Source organism: Spermophilus citellus (assembly GCF_964194105.1).
Source record: "Spermophilus citellus genome assembly, chromosome: 19".
NCBI lineage: Eukaryota > Metazoa > Chordata > Mammalia > Rodentia > Sciuridae > Spermophilus > Spermophilus citellus.
This window is the reverse complement of record NC_138201.1, coordinates 20,144,055-20,166,566: the sequence shown is the minus strand read 5'-3', so window position 1 is coordinate 20,166,566 and position 22,512 is coordinate 20,144,055. Positions and strand designations below refer to the sequence as shown.

Genomic DNA, 22,512 nt, shown 5'->3' with positions numbered 1-22,512 from the left:
TATGCATTGTGAACTATCTGTTGGTGCAGTGACTTGTGGTAGCGTTGGGGTATTTTTGCTGATGATGTCTTCGGTGGTACAATTTTTCCAAAAGGAGCCGTCAATTGGCTTGGTGTATCTTCCTCCCTTCTGCTTGTCATGATCGTTCAGCTAAAATTTGGGGGCCAACAGAGGTGAGGCAAAGAACCTTACCCCCCTCCCCCCCGCTGGTACAAAGACCTCTCCACAGGTGTGGCAGTATATTGGACCGGTAGTCAGTGACAGGTAAGATCCAATTGCAATGGTACCACCCTAAGATAATGGGTAAGGACCATATGTACTATTGGACAACCTAAGGCAGGCACGGTCCCTAAGCCACATGCTTGTTGTTTAAACAGAGAGGGGGAGATGTTGAGAGCCACAGCTGAAGGAGCCCCAGCAAACTTCCAGCTGCCGGCTGATGATTGGCTCACAGCAGCCCCAGCAACTTCTATCTGATTGGCTCCTCTGCGGTAATGCTCATTGGGCCGTTTCCCTGCCCTTTCAGACTACGGAGCTGCGCATTGGGGGATTTTTTGGCTCGGCCCACATGACCCCGCCAATCGGCCTCAAGAGCAGGAGGAGTGGGGAATGTTGAGAGGCTTGTGGGAAGCTGGTGGTGGCAGTTGGGCTCTGAAGGTTTTTCCTGAGGAGCTTTTTTGTTTGGCGTGTGTGGTTCTAAAAATGAAGTTTGTTTCCTTTGACAAGTGGCTCCTGAATTGTGCCCAGCCAGACTGCAGCAACCTACCTGTGGTTAATTTAGGTTTACCTTGCTCTTCTTTCTCTGGTTTTCTGAAGCGGCAGTTTCATTGGTTGCTTTTAGCTGTTCTTTTCTGAAATGTGTGTTTGATGACTTAGATACCAATACAGTGCCACCTCTGGTGTTCTCTATGAATTTCCTATGATGGACTTTTATATTTTTTTCTTTCAAAATGGTCACCTTTTCTCTTGAGTCACCTCTTTGTCCTGTGTCTGTTCAGAGCCCTGTGTTTCATGTCCCCTTCCCTGGAGGCCTTTCAGCTTCTTCTGATCTGATTTCTGCTTTAGCTCTTATGTTCTTTGAGCATACATGGGATTTCACTGGTGGTGCACTCATAGGGGTGTGGTTTATGTCCTGTGGAGTGTTGCTGTGACCCTGAGACCTCAGTGTGCTTCCCGTTTGGTTGAAGGTCAATGAAGCCCTCCTGTCTGCATCATTGCCCTGACAGAGTTGGGCTGATGTCTCTGAGGGTAATTGTGGATTCTTCATTGTTTGGGGTGGTTCTGTATGGTTTCAGTCCTTGAGTATGCTTCTGTGTAAGTGGCAGGGACATTTTCTTTTTGTCTGTTCCTTCACTGTGCAGACATCATATCATGCTTACAGATGTGAATGGTGGCCTCTTTCACACGCAGACTGTGTGGGATAGTTCAGAATTCTGGGCTACAAACTTGTTGCTTTACCACACTCTGGAAGAGCTTCTGCCTTAGGTTTGTTTGCACCACCATTGCTACAGGCACGATGAATCTCTTTCACTACAGACGATCATTGCCTATGTGGCCCACCCTTGATCAAAATGTCCTTGAGCACAACATTGGTATGTGTCTCATGAATGTATATTATGGTAGTGAACCGGCTGCTGTTAAGAAGAGTTTGACAATCATTGGACATTCATTGTTGCTGTGAGACTTAGAAAAGTAGTGCCTGCTGTTTATTAAGAAGATTGTTTTGAGAGTTATAAGACTTTGTAAGGCTGTTGTTTGGACAAGGTGACTTTTTTTTTTTTTAAAGAGAGAGAAGAGAATTTTTTTAATATGTATTTTTTTAGTTCTCGGCAGACACAACATCTTTGTTTGTATGTGGTGCTGAGGATCGAACCCGGGCCGCACGCATGCCAGGCGAGCGTGCTACTGCTTGAGCCACATCTCCAGCCCATGGTGACATTTTTAGGTCATTGAGTTCTTTCTTTCTTTTTTTTTTCTCATTTTTTAAATTGGTTGTTCAAAACATTACAAAGCTCTTGACATATCGTATTTTATACATTAGATTCCAGTGTGTTATGAACTCCCATTTTTACCCCAATTATAGATTGCAGAATCACATCGGTTACACATCCACGTTTTTACATGATGCCATATTAGTGACTGCTGTATTCTGCTACCTTTCCTATCCTCTACTATCCCCCCTCCCATGCCCTCCCGTCTTCTCTCTCTACCCCATCTACTACAATTCATTTCTGTCCTTGTTTTTGTTTTCCCATTCCCGTCACAACCTCTTATATGTAATTTTGTATAACAATGAGGGTCTCCTTCCATTTCCATGCAATTTCCCTTTTTTCTCCCTTTCCCTCCCACCTCCTGTCTCTGTTTAATGTTAGTCTTTTCCTCCTGCTCTTCCTCCTGGTCTGTTCTTAGTTGCTCTCTTTATATCAAAGAAGACATTTGGCATTTGTTTTTTAGGGATTGGCTAGCTTCACTTAGCATAATTTGCTCTAATGCCATCCATTTCCCTGCAAATTCCATGATTTTGTCATTTTTTAGTGCTGTGTAATACTCCATTGTGTATAAATGCCACATTTTTTTTTATCCATTCATCTATTGAAGGGCATCAGGGTTGGTTCCAAAGTCTAGCTATTGTGAATTGTGCTGCTATGAACATCGATGTGGGAGTATCCCTGTAGTACGCACTTTTAAGGTCTTCAGGGAATAGTCGGAGAAGGGCAATAGCTGGGTCAAATGGTGGTTCCATTCCCAGCTTTCCCAGGAATCTCCATATAGCTTTCCAAATTGGCCACACCAATTTGCAGTCCCACCAGCAATGTATAAGAGTACCCCTTTCCCCACATCCTCGCCAGCACTTGTTGTTTTTTGACTTCCTAATGGCTGCCAATCTTACTGGAGTGAGATGGTATCTTAGGGTGGTTTTGATTTGCATTTCTCTGACTGCTAGAGATGGTGAGCATTTTTTCATGTACTTGTTGATTGACTGTATGTCCTCCTCTGAGAAGTGTCTGTTCAAGTCTTTGGCCCATTTGTTGATTGGGTTATTATTTTTTTTTGAGAGAGAGAAAGAGAAGAGTTTTGAGAGAGAGAGAGAGAATTTTATTTTAATATTTTATTTTTTTTTAGTTTTTGGCAGACACAACATCTTTGTATGTGGTGCTGAGGATCGAACCCGGGCCGCACACATGCCAGGCGAGTGCGCTACCACTTGAGTCACATCCCCAGCCCGAGAGAAGAGTTTTAGTATTTACTTATTTTAGTTCTCAGCAGACACAACATTTTTGTTTTGTATGTGGTGCTGAGGATCGAACCCGGACCGCATGCTCGCCAGGCGAGTGCGCTACCACTTGAGCCACATCCCCAGCCCTTGTTTGTTTTCTTATTGTTAATTTTTTTGAGTTTCCCAGCACCATTTGTTGAAGATGCTATCCTTCCTCTATTGCATGCTTTTAGCCCCCTTTATCAAATATAAGATAGTTGTAATTTTGTGGATTGGTCTCTGTTTTCTCTATTGTGTACCATTCGTCCACTCGCCTGTTTTGGTACCAGTACCATGCTGTTTTTGTTACTATTGCTCTGTAGTATAGTTCGAACTCTGGTATTGCTATACCACCTGACTCACACTGCCTGCTTAGAATTGCTTTTGCTATTCTGGGTCTTTTGTTTTTCCATATGAATTTCATAATTGCTTTATCTATTTCTACAAGAAATGCCCTTGGGATTTTGATTGGCATTGCATTGAACCTATAGAGAAATTTGGGTAATATTTCCATTTTGATGATGTTAGTTCTTCATATCCATGAACCGGGTACATTTTTCCATCTTCTAAGGTCTTCTTCTACTTCTCTCTTTAGGGTTCTGTAGTTTTCATTGTATAAATCTTTCACCTCTTTTCTTAGGTTGATTCCCAAGTATTTTTTTTTTTTGAGGATAGTGTGAATGGGGTGGTTGTCCTCATTTCCATTTCAGAAGGTTTGGCGCTGATATACAGGAATGGCTTGGATTTATGCGTGTTGATTTTATATTTGCTGAATTCATTTATTAACTCTAGTAGTTTCTTTGTAGATCCTTTTGGGTCTGTTAGATATAGTATCATATCATCCAGAAATAGTGATAATTTAAGTTCTTTTTTTCTTATTTTTATGGCTTTAATTTCTTTCGTCTGTCTAATTGCTCTTGCCAGTGTATTTAGAACTATATTGAATAGAAGTGGTGATAGAGGGCATCCCTGTCTTGTTCCAGATGTTAGAGGGAATGCCTTCAGTTTTTCTCCATTCAGAATGATGCTACCCTGAGGTTTAGCATATATAGCTTTTACGATGTTGAGGTAAGATCCTGTTATCCCTAGTTTTTCTAGTTTTTTGAACATAAAGGGATGTTGTACTTTGTCGAATGCTTTTTCTGCATCTATCGAGATGATCATGTGTTTTTTTTAAGTCTATTGATGTGGTGAATAACATTTCTTGATTTCCATATATTGACCCAGCCTTGCATCCCAGGGATGAATCCTACTTGATCATGGTGCACAATTTTTTTGATATGCTTTTGTATTCGATTTGTCAGGATTTTATTGAGGAATTTTGCATCTATGTTCATTAGAGATATTGGTCTGTAGTTTTCTTTCTTTGAAGTATCTTTCTCTGGTTTCGGTATCGGGGTGATGTTGGTCTCATACAATGAATTTGGAAGATCTCCTTCTTTTTCTGTTTCTTGAAATAATTTGAAAAGTATTGGTATTAATTCTTCTTTGAAGGTTTTGTAAAAGTCCGCTGTATACCCATCCGGTCCTGGGCTTTTCTTGGTTGGTAGTCTTTTGATGGCTTCTTCTATTTCCTCTTTTGTCATTGGTCTGTTTAAATTGTGTGTATCTTCCTGACTCAATCTGGGCAAGTCATATGACTTAAGAAATTTATCGATATCTTCAGTATCTTCTATTTTATTGGAATATAGGTTTTCAAAATAATTTCTAATTATCTTCTGCATTTCTGTAGTATCTGTTGTGATATTGCCTTTTTCATCCCATATGTTGGTAATTTGAGTTCTCTCTCTTCTTCTCTTCGTTAGCATGGCTAAGGGTCTGCCAATCTTATTTATTTTTTCAAAGAACCAACTTTTAGTTTTATCAATTTTTTCAATGTTTTTTTTTGTTTCAATTTCATTGATTTCCATTCTGATTTTAATTCTTTCTTGCCTTCTGCTACATTTGCTGTTGTTTTGCTGTTCCTTTTCTAGGGTTTTGAGATGAAGTGTGAGTTCATTTATTTGTTGGTTTTTTCTTTTTTTGAGGAATGACCTCCAGGAAATGAATTTCCCTCTTAAAACTGCTTTCATTGTGTCCCATAGATTCCGATATGTTGTGTCTGTATTTTCATTTGTTTCTAAGAATTTTTTGATTTCCTCCTTTATGTCTTCTGTAACCCATTGATCATTTAGTAACATATTGTTCATTTTCCAGGTGATGCAGGATTTTTCCTTCCTTCTTTTATCATTGATTTCCAGTTTCATTCCATTATGATCAGATAAGGTGCATTATATTATCTCCACCCCTTTATATTTACTAAGACTTGCCCTATGGCATAATATATGGTCTATCTTTGAGAAGGATCCATGTGCTGCTGAGAAGAATGTGTATCCATTTGATGATGTTTGATGTATTCTATATATGTCAGTTAAGTCTAGGTTATTAATTGTGTTATTGAGTTCTACAGTTTCTTTATTCAGCTTTTGTCTGGTGGATCTGTCCAAAGGAGAGCGCGGTGTGTTGAAGTCATTGATAATTATTGTGTTGTGGTCCATTTGACTCTTGAACTTGAGGAGAGTTTGTTTTATGAATGTTGCAGCACCATTGTTTGGTGCATACTTATTGATAATTGTTATGTCTTGTTGGTGGATGGTTCCTTTTAACAGTATATATTGGCCTTCTTTATCCCTTTTGATTAACTTAGGTTTGAAGTTGATTTTATTTGATATGAGTATGGCCACTCCTGCTTGCTTCCGAGGACCATGTGAGTGGTATGATTTTTCCCAGCCTTTCACTTTCAACCTGTGTATGTCTTTTCCTATCATATGAGTCTCCTGAAGGCAGCATATTCTTGGATTCATTTTTTAAATCTGGGTTACTAGCCTTTGTCTCTTGATTGGTGAATTTAAGGCATTAACTTTTAAGGTTACTATTGATATATTGTTTGTACTTTCAGACATGCTTATTTATGTATTTATTTTAATATGGCTCGTATTTCCTTTTTGGTTATATTTTTTGTTCTTCCCTTTACTGGGTTACCTCCCAATGTTAGTTTTGGGTGCTGTTTTTCAATTCCTCTTCTTGTAGTGTTTTGCTCAGAATGACTTGCAGTGCTGGTTTTCTGGCTGCAAATTCTTTTAACTTTTGTTTATTGTGAAATATTTTAATTTCATTGTCAAATCTGAAGCTTAATTTTGCTGAATACAGTAGTGTTGGTTGGAATTGATTATTTTTCAGTGTTTGAAATACGTTGTTCCAGGATCTTCTTGCTTCCAACGTCTGTGATGAAAAATCAGCCGTTAACCTAATTGGTTTACCCCTGAATGTAATCTGCCTTCTTTCTCTCGTAGCTTTTAATATTCTGTCCTTGTTCTGTATGTTGGATATCTTCATAATTATGTGTCTTGGAGTTGTATATACATTTGTGGTATACTTCAGATCTCAGTGACCTTTGAGGATGTGGCTGTGAACTTCACCAAGGAGGAGTGGGCTTTTCTGGATGCTTCCCAGAAGAACCTTTACAGAGATGTGATGCTGGAAGTCCTCAGAAACCTGGCTTCTATAGGTAACAATGATGGTTTTAAGATTAATCAAATCGAGAACTCATGTTTATTTTGGTCATTTATGTAGAAGGTGAAAAGGAAATCAGTTGATGAATTATTGAAGCATAAATGGCACCTACAATTTGGCAAAGCATTTCTAGCTCCTAAATATTCATAAAGATTGTTATGTTGTCTCATTTTAGGAAACAAGTGGGAAGACAAGACCACTGAAGATCAGATTGAAAACTGTGGAAGCAACCTAAGGTAACTGTACTCACAAGAGGAATTCGTGAGGGAATCTGAGAACTGTCATATAATTTTTAAAGTAAACCAACCGTAGAAGTATGCATAATTGGAAATGTATTTATTCTTATAATATTTTTTACCAGAAATACATACTTATCTGTAACAGGTATTCAGTCTTTTCAAAGTATTTGACATGCAAAAAGTAGTATGAAATTGCATATGTGAATATGACTATGTGAATAATAGCCATAGAGAAGCTGTGTTACAAAGGATTGTTTCCTTTCAATCTCTTTATTTTCAGGGAACTTTAACAAGTCAGAAAATCTAGCCTTCATGTGATGTTGGTAGAAATGTAAAGACCTATAAATAAATAGAAAACTGTGAATGAGTTAGATATCAATTATGTGCTGGTCACTTCTTCTTCAAAGAAGTCCTATGGTAAACTTGAAACTTTCCCCACAGAATAGTGTGGGGAAACCTTCAAATTGATTCCAATTCTTAATCAAACAAAGACAAATTTTAATAGATTAAATCCATGTGACTTCATTATGTGTGCAAAAGATTTCATATGTCCTTCATTCCTTCATAGGCACATCACATCTCACTCTGGACACAAATACTATAAGCATGAAGAATGTGAAGAGAATCCATGTGCATTTAAACAATATAGGAAATCTCTGGTTTCTCTCAGAAGTGTTCACACACAAATGTTGTTACAAACTGGAGATAGACCATGTGAAAGTACAGTATGTGGGAAAGTCATCAGTTGTTCCAATGACATTCAAAGACATGAAGAAACTCATCCTGGGTGGCAACCCTATGAATGTCAACAATGTGGTGAAGCCTCTTCTTCTCTCCCAGGTGTTCAAAGACACATGATAACACACAGTGGAGGTAAACCTTTTCAATGTGAGGTATGTGGGAAAGCCTTTCATTTCTCCTCTTTATTTAGAAGACATGAAAGAACTCATTCTGGAGAGAAACTCTATGAATGTAAACAAGATGGTCGAACCTTTATTTCACACACAAGTCTTCAAAAGCACAGGATCACACACACAGGGAATGCACATTTCAAATGTAAGGTATGTGGGAAAGACTTTGCTTATCCCAGATTACTTAGAATACATCAGAAAACACATACTGGAGAGAAGCCCTATGAATGTAAGCAGTGTGGCAAAGCCTTTGGTAGATCTGGTGACCTTCACATACATGAAAGAACTCACACTGGAGAGAAGCCCTATGAATGTAAACAGTGTGGCAAAGCCTTTGCTAGATCTGGTGACCTTCACACACATGAAAGAACTCACACTGGAGAGAAGCCCTATGAATGTAAGCAGTGTGGCAAAGCCTTTGCTAGATCTGGTGACCTTCACATACATGAAAGAACTCACACTGGAGAGAAACCCTATGAATGTAAGCAGTGTAGCAAAGCCTTTGCTACATCCTCTCAGCTTCATAAACATGGAAGAATACATACTGGAGAGAAGCCCTATGAATGCAAACAATGTGGAAAAGCCTTTGCTGCATCCTATAAGCTTAAGAGCCATGAAAGAACACACACTGGAGAGAAGCCCTATGAATGTCAACAATGTGGAAAAGCCTTTACTGCTTCCTCTTACCTTCAGATACGTGAACGAACTGATACTGGAGAGAAGCCCTATGAATGTAAGCAGTGTGGCAAAGCCTTTGCTACATCCAGTCAACTTCAAATACATGGAAGAGTGCATACTGGAGAGAAGCCCTATGAATGTAAGCAGTGTGGCAAAGCCTTTGCTACATCCAGTCAACTTCAAATACATGGAAGAGTGCATACTGGAGAGAAGCCCTATGAATGTAAGCAGTGTGGCAAAGCCTTTGCTAGATCTGGTGACCTTCACATACATGAAAGAACTCATACTGGAGAGAAGCCCTATGAATGTAAGTGGTGTGGGAAAGCCTTCACTCAGTCCTCTCACCTTCACTCACATGAACAAACTCATACTGGAGAGAAGCCCTATGAATGTAAGCAGTGTGGAAAAACCTTTGCTAGATCTAGTCACCTTCAGATTCATGGAATAACACACTGGAGAGAAGCCCTATGAATGTAAGCAGTGTGGAAAAGCCTTTGCTAGAACTAGTCACCTTCAGATTCATGGAAGAACACACACTGGAGAGAAGCTGTATGAATGTAAGCAGTGTGGAAAAGCCTTTGCTACATCTAATTGCCTTCAGATTCATGGAAGAACACATACTAGAAAGAAACCCTTTGGATGTCAACAATGTGGAAAAACATTTGCTTCATCCCGTCATCTTCGCATACATGGAAGAATGCATACCGGAGAAAAGCCCTATGAATGTGAACAATGTGGAAAAGCCTTTACTGCTGCCTATAACCTTCAGATACATAAACGAACTCATACTGGAGAGAGGCCCTATGAATGTAAGCAGTGTGGGAAAGCCTTCAGTCAGTCTTCTCACCTTCACTCACATGAACAAACTCATACTGGAGAGAAGCCCTAGGAATGTAAGCAGTGACCTTCACAGACACGGAAGAATGTATACTGGAGAAAAGCCCAATGAATGTCAACAATGTGGAGAAGCCTTTGGCACATCTTGTCTGCTTCACACATGTGAAAGAACACATACTGCATAGAAATCGTAAGCATGAAAACAATTGGCAAACTCTTCTGTTATTACTGTTTCACTCATATACATGTAGGAAGTTTACTGGAGAAAAATCCTTTGAATGTGAAATATGGTAAATCAATATTTCATGTCATCCTCAAAGACAAGAGAGGCTCACACTGCTGAAAATGTGTGTGTGTGTGTATGTGTGTATGTGTGAGATAGAGAGAGATCAATCAATCCATCCATCCACTGGGGATTTAGTCTGGTGGTGCTATACACTGAGCTACATTCCAGTTCCTTTTTACATTTTATTTTGAGACAGGGACTTGCTGAGTTTCTTAGGGTCTTCCTAAGGTGCTGAGGCTAGCCTCCAACATTGATTCTTCAGAATCAGCCTCTCGAGTCTCAGGAATTAAAGGCATACACCACCACATCCAGCCCATCTTTTCATTTTTTTAAAAAAATTATATATATACTAATTTTTTTTTTGTCCTAAGAATGAAACCCAGTGCCTCCCACAAGCTAGGCACATTGTCAACCACTGAGCCACAACCTTAACTCAAGGGTTGTGATTTGAAAGGTGGCGTCCCTGGATAACAAGGAGTAAAGAACTCAGTGAGACCCTGTCTCTAAGAAGTAACTCAAATAATAAATAAAAAAGAAGACTGGGAGTTGGCTGAGTGGTTGAGTGCCACTGAGTTCAATTCCCAGTATCCCCAAGAAAAATGCATTAGAAACCAAGTTTTAATAAACCGTATGATGGGTGGATGGGCTTGTCCATTATATTGTTTTCTTCTTTGGATTCTCAGGCATGGTTCATTAATTCAGGAACTCTGTAAAATTCACCAATTCAATAAAAATCAAGTGTATGGTTTAAAAAGTAATAATATAGCAAGGTCCATAAGGAGCAGCTTCCTGCTCTGGGAACCCTCTGTAATTGGTAGTCATCACAAGTGGCCATAATGTCCTTATCATAAAGAGTTTGTGAAAGCTTTTATTGTGCAGGAGTCTATGAAGGTGCTAAACGTGTCTGTGTTTTCAGAGCCTTTTGATGGAGGAATTCCATATGGAGGTCTCTGATTTATAGATGATGTCATTGGGGAGCTCAAGTGAAACTGATAAGTGAAGAACACATTGCCACATGGTCCAGGGCAGCCTAAAAGGTGTCAGATTTTCTTGTCTTCAAGGAGTGTGTCAAGCAACCTTGGAGGAGGATGTCAGCAATTTACGATGTGCTCCTGCAAAAACCTGATGCTGTGATTCTCTGCTCAGGTCATTTGTGAAAAGCTCATGAGTAGTCTAAAAATGTATTTGGCCCTGTTAGTGATAAGGACAATTTGCATTAGAATGCTATTGAAAGAGAGAAAACAGAAAATATTAGCCAAATCTGCGGCCAAAATATATACCAGTCTTTGATCAGATAGGATTAGTAATTTTCATTATATTTGGTATTGGGTATGGATACTTACAGACTGGACCAGATCATCAAAGTAGCAGTAATCTACCCAAGGCAAATGCTGAGATAGAGAATATCTGCGTTTCTGTAGTTGGTGTTTTATTTTTTCCTCTGTGATTATCAGTGACTGTGTTTAAACATTTCAGGATGCCCAGTTAGAACTCTGATTCTTCCATATTTCATGAATTAGAAAATGTTAGACTATTAAATATTCTGAGGAGCACATCAGATTTTATAGGAATTTTTAGTTTCCATATACCTTGTTTTAACATATCAAAAAACATGAAGTGATTTAATTAGAGATTGATGGTGTTTATTTATTTTTGCTACTGGGGATTTCTGTGACAAATGGCCAAACTAGGAGGTTCTGGCAAGGTTTAATGGGAAATTGGAAGAAATAGAGTCACACATGCAGAAGATACAACATCTGGGATCGGGTGGAGCACTGCTCTATGATGGAGCAGCAGGTCTAAAGAATTATGCCAGGGGGGCTGGAAATGTGGCTCAAGTGGTAGCCCACTCACCTCACATTCGTGGGGCCCTAGGTTTGATCCTCAGCACCACATATAAATAAAATACAAGATGTTGTATCCACCAAAACCTAAAAATATAAATGGACAAATGTTGAAAATTATCTCTCTCTAAAAGAAAAGAAAAAAATAATTACCCTAGCAATCTTTATTGTATATCTTTAATTGATCATATTAAAGACTATGCAAGCATTATTCTTTGTATTTATGAAAGTTACACAGTTAGGAACAGTATGCAGCTATTTCCTCCGTTACATTCTATAGTTGGAATGTGCAATGTTATAGCAGTGTGCAGCTCTCAAGAAAGTCCATCCTTTAAAGTTACTTTAAAGCACCCTTTAAAGCAGCGGAACTGGTGAAACATTGTGGTTGATTTAGCAAGGAACTTTGTGCCTGAGAATGAGGTCAAAGCTGAAAAGTCTCCCACAACAGAGTCTCCCCCATGGAGAGCATTGCCATAGCAACCAGGCATCCTATACTTTTGCATAGAAACTTTTCCAGTCACCAAGCATGTCCCTGCCATGACGTCATTAGAGACCTCCATCTCAGACACTTGTCTCCCAATCACTGTCACTGGTCTCCACAGGGGATTGACCCAAGGCTGCTTTACCACTGAGCTACACCCTCACCAAGGCCCCCCCTCTTTTTTCTTTCTTGAGACAGTGGTGGACTCTTGTTCAGGCTGCTCTCACAGTCATCTAAACCTGGAGCAATGTGGTCTCTGAACCGTTACCCCAATGGCAGTCCCATTTGCTGGGAACTCAGCTGAAGTGGTTCAATTAGAGTAATAACTTTGGAATTCTATAGGATGTGACTACTGTTTCCAACCCATTCTACCAGGCCTGGTAGAAATTTGCAAGTCCATTTCTATGTCTCCAGATCATAAGAAAAAATACTTTTTTTCAAATTTTCACAGATGGACCAATACCACACAGACCCTAAGTACTTGGTAATGAGGGTAGGGATTATGGGAAACTTGTTGGAATTGTGTGGATCCATCCTGCCTTCTGATTTGTCTTCCCTATTTTCTCTCTCACTCATTATAGTACAAGGGGTTCTTAACCACTAAGCCACATCCCCAGACCCTCTTTCATCCCCATGACAGTAGAATGCACATATATATACTGTGGTATATCATACTTGGATGGGATATCATTTCTCATTTTTCTGAGTGTCCATGTTGCAGAATCATATTAGTCATGTAGTCAAATATATACATACAGTAATGATGTCTGTTTCAATCTACTACTATCTTTCCTATTCCCACATCCCTCTCCCCTCCCTCCCATCACTTCCCTCAACCTAATGTAAGGTAAAGCGATTCTGCCCCAGTGCCCCCTCCCTCCTGAATTAGCATCAGCATAGTAGGGAAAACATTTGTCTTTGGTTTTGCGAGACTGGCTTATTTCACTTAGCATGATATTCTCCAACTCCAACCATTTACTAGAAAATGCCATAATTTTAGCCTACTTTCAACCTGACTAATATTCCATTGATTATATATACCACATTTTCTTTATCCATTCATCTTTCAAGAACCACCTAGGTTGGTCCATAGTCTAGCTATTGCAAATTGAGCTGCTATAAACATTGATGTGGCTGCTGAGGAGGTCATACATGTGAAAATATTTTTTAAAAAAACAAGTTGCTGAGCAGGAGAAAATATTTTACATTACATGTTTAATTATCTATCATATTCAGAGTATAAAAGGAACTCTAGTGACTCCATAATAAAATGATCAACAAATTAAAAAATGAATTCCGAATTGTGAACCCCTCAGATTTTTCTGCTACTCTTTATGGTGTTTTCTGAGAATGATTTTCAAAATGCTAATTGTCACTTTTTGCTCCCAGTCATCTGGAAGTTTCTAGAGAAAGTTTCTAGTCATCTGCACTAGGCCTAAGTTCCAGTAGTTTTGCTAACTCTGTTGCTGGAAGAATTGCTTCTCTCTCAAATCAATTATAGGTACCAAAGGGGAAAATTAAACAGACTACTGATAGACTCAATAATATTTGAGCACTTTCTGAGCCCTGACCTACTCTTGTTCACCCCAGTAATAATTCCAGGCCTTCCAGTTGTTTTCAGAAGTAGTTTCTCCATGTACTGAGCATCTAAAATTAGTGACTTCTGTTCCAGGGTGTATATCCTAAACATCCAATTTCTATAAGCAACAGAGACTGAGCATGTGCAAATATTCATACATTACAAATAGTTGGATTTGCATTGTTTGTAACTGCTTCCAAAAACTAAAATTTGCAGCAGTCCTGTTAAAAATGTGTTAGAAACCACAGATTCCTGTTTCACCACAGAAAATACAGTACACTCTTCTTCTAGCTACTTGACACCCTGGAATATAACACACTTGCCTCAGAAATTTAATGCATCAAATGAAAACTTTCCTTCCCCCTATGCAGACTTGTCAGAATGCCTATGATAAAAATCTGAAAGATAGAGGCTGGGGTTCTGGCTCAGTTATAGAGTGCTTCCCTAGCACATGGGAGGCACTGTGTGCAAGCATCAGAAGCACATAAAAACAAATAAATAAAATAAAAGTTATTTGTCTATCTATGACTAGTAAATAAATAAGTAAAATATTTAGAAGTAAAAAATAAAAATCTGAAAGATAGTAGGTACTCCAGAGCATATGAGCATGGATATAAAGATTCACCTGTAAAAATGCTGGTGAGAATATAAATTGAATAAAGGTATTTTTGAAAATGGTATTAAGGTTCTTCAATAAGTTAAAATAAAAATGTCATATGATTCAGTAGTAGTAATTCTGGGTAAGTATCTAAAAAAATTGGAGTCATTAGATCATAGAAGACTACATTTATATTTTCATTGTAGTAATTTTCACAGAACCTGGTAAAAGATCTGAAGTACTTTTAAGGTAAATGGTAGGTTGGGCATAGTGCCACATACCTGTATTCCCAGCAGCTTGGGAGGGTGAGACAGGAGAATCATGAATTTAGAGCCAGTCTCAGCAACATATCAGCCAGGCACTAAGCAAATCATTGAGATCTTGTCTGTAAATAAAATATAAAAAAGGAGCTGGTGATGTAGCTCAGTGGTCGACTAGCTCTGATTTCAACACACAGCATAATAAATAAATAAATAGGCTCAACACATTGACCCTATGCTTTATCTTCCAAGAAGCAATTTACTTGCACCCTTTCTGGATTAACTGGACAGGATGTGTTACATTCTTTAACAAACTATTATCTGCAGGAGAAATGCAGTTTCAAAATAATTTTTGTAAGAGGAACACAAGTTACACTAAAGGGGAGACTTTTGTGATCTTGTTAAAGACCAGATTCTGGAACTCAGGGAAAGAAAGATAATTCTTACTAACCATAAATTCTGCAAGAGTTTATGATTAAGAATTCAATTATAAATCATGAACATGAGGCTAATTAACCTAAAGTTTTCATGGCACTGGATACTTGAGAGTTTGATATTGTCCTTCTGTCAGTCCAAAGTCAAGAAGTGTACCTGGGAAGGATTCTTTAGAATCTCTTTTTAGATCTCTAATAAAATTGGAGAGAAAGAGAGCCATGCTCTTCTCTTTACAGAGAGGACACATTCTCTCTGTTTAAAGTGTCACCTTTTTCTTTCTTCACATCACATCATTGTGTCTGCTTTTTTGTCATGTGAAATGCTCACAAAGAGAAAGAAAAATCTATAAACTGTCATCCAGTTCTGGGAGGAAAAATTAGAAATACTGCATCTATTAGAAATATAGCATAAAAATAGTTGATAAGGCAAAGAGGGAATGCTGGCATTAAAATTGTGAACAGAGCTGAGTGCAGTGGTGCACTCCTGTAATCCCAGGGTCCTGGAAGCCTGAAGCAGAAGGATCATGAGTTCAATGCCAACTTTAGCAAGGGAGAAGTGCTAAGCAAATCAGTGAAACCTCTTTCTTTAAATAAAATACAAAATACTGCTGGGGATTTGGCTCAAGGGTCGAGTGAGCCAATAAGTTCTAGAATGACTTGTTATCCAGTGACAATTAATTGACCCACTATAGGCTGGAACTCAAGATTCAATCACAAGTTCCACAGAAGTCATATGGAAAATAGCTGGTGTCTTATAGATAAGGTGGTTAAGTTGTTCCTGCACCCTCTGTCTGATAGGGTCACAGCATGGGATATGCCGTGGCAGAGCTACACCATTTGGAAACTGAAACCATGTGGAGGGTTAAATGTATTGTTTACGATACTCATAATATGGAAAATGGGGTATACATCAATCAATAATAAAAGTACATGTTGACTGAAATGGCAGGAAAATTCCCAAAATGAGACTAAAGATACAATTAAGGCATGCCTGGAGATGTGTTTTGATATCTCTCAGGATTCAAACAATAGTGTTATTCCTCCAAAATTTATGAAGAAAATCTTACAAATCTCAAGGTTCTTGAGAAAAACTTAACAATTTGCACTAAACCCCACATTCTTAATCTATAATCTGTGCAACATACATTTCCCTTCAGTAACAGGCCCACCTTTGCCTTACACAGGAATTCATGATCAAAATGGGAAACACATTGTTAATATTAATGGTAAATGGGTTGTGCTGAAGAGCCTGCTCTTTTGTTAAAGATTACAAAGACATACGAATAGTTGTATTTTGGAAAAGTATCAAAGAAACTCTTAAAGCAGATAAATAGGTCATATGAAAAAGAAAATTACCTTTGGAATTAAAAATAGAATAATATAAAATTAATATACATTCATTTTAGAAGCACTTCAGAAAAGTGCTTTTAAGTAATAGGCTTTAACTACTTTAAGTGTTTTATTGGGACTTTCGAAGTAAGAAATCTTACCAGTAATCATAGGTATATTTTTCAAGAGTGAAAGCTAAAGCAAAAATTCCCCTGAGATGACTAGATATCCACAAGAAGAAAAAATGTATTTGGATACGTACCTCACATCATGTACAAAAATAAAATTTAAAAAAGGATCAAAGTCCTTTGTGTAATAGCTAGAAGCATAAAAGTCATAAAAACAGTTGAGGAAATTTTCATTACTTTGGATGTGGTTATGACTGTATAATATTTGTATTTATTTTAATCACACCACTCAGATAGAATAATCCCTGTTTAAAAGTGGTATGATTTCATGTCAAAGTAAACATTAATGTTATGTGTAACTGAAATTCAAAAATAAAAAATAAAATTTAAAAATGTAGCTCAGGGGTAAAGCACCCCAGAGTTCAATTTCCAGTACCAACAAATAATTAATAAAGGAACAAAGACATTTCTCAATGTAATAGGCTTAATCTTGACTCTTTTGACACTTCTGTGAGTTCGGTGAAAATGAGAACCATTTTCATGATAATTCATAATTTGTTAAAAAATATGCCCACAAAATTATAAGATTTCTCTTTTTGTTGACTCAACGATACATTCATGACTACATGAAGAAGCGACAAGTATACAGATGTTATTTTGGGTCTGAAGGTAATTAGTTAATATTATTTCTTTTACAGCCCTTCAGCTAATATGATTCCACACAATGCTATGCATCATTTGGCTCTAGAGGAATAATCTTTACTCTTGATAAATTTCAATTTTATTTAAGTCTATATTAAGAAAAATGGATGTCCAGGTTTGACTTATACAAGGTAAATGTGGTTGGAGTTTTTCAGATAGAAGTCCCCATTGGGAACAGTGAAATTTTAAATATTATATACGGAAGGCTAGATGAAGTCTATCGTTTAAAAAAACATATTGGCTAAATTATAAATATATTTTTCTTTACCATTCACAAAATTTATTATGCCACATCATAAACCTCATATCTAAAATCCATATAGCATATAGAGTTTCCTCACAGTATGGTTACACTAGGCAGAAGATGATTGGCTTATGGATATTATCTTGCTTATGTAGATTGACAGGCACGCCCCACTCAAACCCTATAATAGTTGTGTACATTCCAAAAAGAAACTGAGCTACTGGACATTGACTTGAGGTTTGTCACAGCCAGTTATCACCAGCTCTCGGGACTGAGGTAGCCAAATAGCAGAGCAACAAATTGACCACACCAGTGACAGAAACTTATGCTAGACAGCAGATAAAAAACTCAAGTCAGCCAATTTTGCTGGACTTTAGTGACCAAGACTACATTTACCTTTATGGACAATTGTTGGAAAGATTATTAAAATAAATTTTTCCAAGGGTATTTGTATTACTGACAGACCTAAATAGCTCCTTAAATATGAGAGTGAAGAGAAAAAATGATAAATATCCTGTAGCCTATAAGAATACAACTTATTGCCTCATTAATTATTGCCAGCTAATATTTCAGAACTATAATACACTGAAGTTAATATTCAGGCTTTAAAACAGGTGTATGTTTATTAACCAGACCTAACCAAACTGCTGGTCTCATAATCCCTAAAGTAACTACTTTAAATATTATTCCTTCCTTATTCAATTTTGGCCTTTGTGGCTATGTCTTACAACTTACAATGTATGGATTTTCTTAATGTTAGACTTAAATTGCATCCAACTTCCTTCATGGTCAGATAAGTGCTAATGGAAGGATGAGAACTAAGTAATGATGTTCTAGAAGACAATGTAATGAATAATGTGAGTGAGCCCTTTGCCCTATGGTTTATGGAGAGGCCTAAATGCCATGGCAATGAAAATGTCTGTTACTATGGCCAAAAACAATGCATCCCAATAAAATTGGAAAAGATTAAAAATCTTCTGATGAGTGTTTGGCAAGGTAATAATAATCCAGATTATTGTGTTGACTGTAATGAAGATAATATGTTTTCTACTAATTCTTTTTGTGTTTCAATAGCAGATTGTGATGACCTTGGACCAAGAGCCAAGTGACTGAAAGAAATTTCCCAGTTGCATTCCTTTTTTTATATTAAGAAAGGGGGAATATGTGGGAGGCCAACCTCACAGGTGACTGAGTTACACTCCCCAGCTGGGTGCTGAGGTGCTCAGTCACAGAAATGGGTGTGTCTTGCTACAGCCCCATGGGTGAAGCTATGCTCACCTGTTCCCTTGTAATATAACCCCTTGCCCTGTTTAGGATAGAATCTTCCACGGAAGTGCCTTGTGTGTGTCCCCTCCTCTTACTGTGCCCTTGGGTGTGGCCTACCCAGGTGTCAGTCAACCTGCTGACAGTGGACATCATGAAGATAGACTCAGCCCCCTGAAACCTGACCCCTTGCCTCATTTGAATAGCTTCTCCTCAATAAAAGGATTCAGCGCGTGCTCTCTCTCTCCCTCTTTCTGCGGACCCGTAATGTCAGAGGAGCTGTCACAGCAACCCCAAAGAAAAAGGTATTTGTGTCTCTTGTGTGGTTATTTCATGCAGCCCAGTTAGCCCAGTTTAACTAGAGTGACCCCTGAGCCTTTTAGTCACGAGAACAGAAACCCGGCACTCACCCATTATTGGTGGGACTGCAGATTGGTGCAACCACTCTGGAAAGCAGTATGGAGATTCCTTAGAAAACTTGAAATGGAACCACCATTTGACCCAGCTATGCCACTTCTCGATTTATATCCAAAGGACTTAAAGATCAGCACACTACAGTGAGTCAGCCACAAAACTGTTTCTAGCAACTCAATTCACAATAGCTCAACTATGCAATCAGCCTAGTTGCCTCCCCCCACACACATACACACACACGGAGATTGAGGAGGGAAAAAAATAAAAGTCTATTGGATTAGATAAAGGGAAATTATGGGAAGGGGGGGGATGTTATAGGAAAGAGAGTAAACTTAATGGGACACATTTTTATGTTCATATATAACTACAGACCAGGGTAACTCCACATCATGTAGAACTAAAAGACTGGGATCCTAATCAGAATAAGTTACACTCCATGTATGTATAATGTGTCCAAATATACTCTAGTGTCATGGAACACACAGAAATGCAAATACTGAAATTACTCAAGTTATCAGGGCAAAAAACGAGGGAATTTTGGGGATCTTGAGAGAGGAAAGATGTCTTAGAATCATACTGAAGGTAGAATCAGTAACCATTTTTAAAAATTTTTTATTTTTTATTTTATTTTCTTGGTTTGGAGGATTGAACCTATGGGCACTTAACCACTGATCCACATGCCCAGCTCTTCTTTATATTTTATTTAGAGACAAGATCTCACTGAGTTGCTTCAGGCCTCACTAAGTTGCCAAGGCTGGTTTGAAACTCGCCGTCCTCCTGCACCAGCCTCCTGAGCTGCTGGGATGACAGGCATGAACCACTACACCAGCAAGAACAGAAAATTTGATAAGGTTTACCTCATCAAATTGATAAGAATTTTCTCTTCAAACACCATAAAGAATGTGAAAACAGTCTCTAGATTGAAGCATTCCAAAATCTATGCATACATCAACATAACATGATTTTACTAATGAATGTTTTCCAAAGGTTATTGATATGTCCTGTGCAAATACCCCCATCTCTGAAATCTGGGGGAACTTAGAGTAGGTCTCCACTTGCGGCTCAGGTGACACAATCTGAGGCTAACAGGGACGCTAAGAACTCTGCAGCCGTGTGTTCCTGCAAGAGCCTGGCAGGGGGCGCCCTTCCCACACACTTCACCCTTCTCCTGCAGGATTTTTTTAATTGGAGGAGGAATGATGGGGTCTGACTCTCATTCATGCTTTCCCTGCAAGTGAGGATACAGAACAACTCCAAAGCTGAAACCAAGCCTCTTGTGGACAATACATCAGGAGCTAGACTCAGCCCCCTGAAACCTGACCCCTGGCCTCATTTGAATGGCTTCTCCTCAATAAAAGGGTTCAGCCTGTGTGTGTGTGTGTGTGTGTGTGTGTGTGTGTGTGTGTGTGTGTGTGTGTATTTTCTGAACCTCCTACCGGATCAGATGGCTGTAACTCAGGGATGCATTTGCTCATTGCAGAAACAAAGCCATCCATGTTCCTGGGATGACCCCCCAAATCCTTCTTCTTTTTCCTGACTTTATAATTACAAGAAATAAATAAATGTATACACAAGGATCATCAGTTACATCGCGTTACATCACATGCAGGCGTGCACTTCTAGTTAAAAACAAATTGAAATGGATCCAAAATATCTTAAGAACCATGTGGTTACATAAAGTTAATCCATTCTACTGTGTTAATTATAGGTTATGCCCTTATCTACAGAAATATCCAAGGACTTTAACTATATTTTCATTGATATCTCTTTTCTTTTTTAAAAAAAATATATTTTTTAAGTTGTTGATGAGCCTTTACTTTTTAAATTTATTTGTATGCAATGCCAAGAATTGAACCCAGTGCCTCATGCATGCCAGGAAAGCAGGCTACCACTGAGCCCCAACCCCAGCCCTCATTGATATTTCTTTTTATCAAGGTACAAATATAAGTATTTTTCAGAAATTATTTTCAGAAATTATTTCAAAGTGTAACCAGGAAAAATTCTAAAAGGAATTTCAACAGAGGAGAAGCAGATATTGGAGGACCTAAGAAGAAGGAAATCATCTTTGGGTAAACCAAGATCTTTATATTCTAGATTTTTATGATAAAAATATTTTCCTAAATAGAAATATTTTATATTATTAATTAGACAGATAATATAGAAATGTAAAAAAAAGATTTATATGTACTGGACTGACTAAAAGTTTTAACTGATTAATTCAAGGATATTTCAGGCTATTTCCCTGGTTTTATTCTCTATGCTGATACTGAGCTAATATTTCTGTTCATATTTTGACATGATAAAGACCTATTAAAATATTAAGTTTAATTCCTTTAAGCAAAGTCTTTTTTGCCTAATGATTCTTATTGTTTAAAGCAAGGATTAATTTCGGTGAATACATTCACATTCTTGATTAAACACTAAATACATTAAACTGCTGACTTAGATTCTAATTTTTACAATTCTCCCTGGAGACTCAATTTGATTGATTCAAAGACTGTCCATTCTTGCATATTTTGTTTGTTGAATCATTTTGAGATCTGGGAATTTTATTAGGACTGAAGTTCTCTAAATTAAAGTTGTATGTTGAGGATTCCTTTTAAATTGTTAGGATGGATCAACTAGCATATATATTGGGAAATTACAATAATCAATACAAGGTAAATCTGATTATTTAAATACTTGTACTAGTATCCATAACTTAAACTGATGATACTATGTCTTATGCCAAGTCTTTACTGAATTTTATTAAATAAAGAAAAGGGGGAACACAGGACCCCAGAGGCACACACTAGATCTTACAAAATATTTATTTTTTTTCTTAATTGTAATATTGAGAATCTCAGGGCATATAGCTCAGTTGTTAGGGTGCTTTGCTCACATGCACAAGGCCCTGGGTTCAATCCCCAGCACCATCAAAAAAAAATTGAGACTGCTGCTGAATTTACTGAATCATGTTCATGGCTGCTGAATATGATTCAGTAAATTAAATCAGATTTGAAAAGATAGAATTTAAACCTGTCATCATGAAAATGACCAAAAAACCTGACACAGGAAGGTAAATCTTCCAACTACAGAGTTTCCAACCATGGAGCTTCATGAAATTGTCAGGTAAGTAAAAATCATGAAGAGACTTCTATGGACCCATTCCTCAGATCTATTTTTTTTAAATTTGCTTTTTACTTGTAGATGGAAACAATCCCTTTATTCTGTTTATGGTCTCATGTGGTGCTGAGGATCAAACCCAGGGCCTCACACGTGCTAGGCGAGCGCTCCACCACCGAGCCACCACCCCAGCCCTCAGATCCATTTGTAATGTGCATTGTAGTGTGGACTGGAAATTCCACCCATGAAACTAGATTAATCCTACTGACTGTAGTGGCCAGTTATATGTTGATCCTATGGCAAGCAGGTTGTCTGGGATTCTATTTGAGGTATAGTCACCATACGAGAAACCTAAACCAGACAATCATGCTG

General features: G+C 38.0%; 1 protein-coding gene across 1 annotated transcript in view; it reads left to right on the top strand.

Moving 5' to 3' along the window:
* The window catches only part of LOC308638620 (zinc finger protein 124-like), a gene marked incomplete at its 3' end in the record, with an annotated part of 74,602 nt that overhangs the window by 12,560 nt on the left and 39,530 nt on the right, over positions 1–22,512 (top strand). Inside the window, exon 2 of the mRNA XM_081276240.1 lies at positions 6,677–6,803. Coding sequence (XP_081132366.1) covers positions 6,677–6,803 — 127 coding nt within the window. The remainder of the gene's footprint in view (positions 1–6,676; positions 6,804–22,512) is intronic.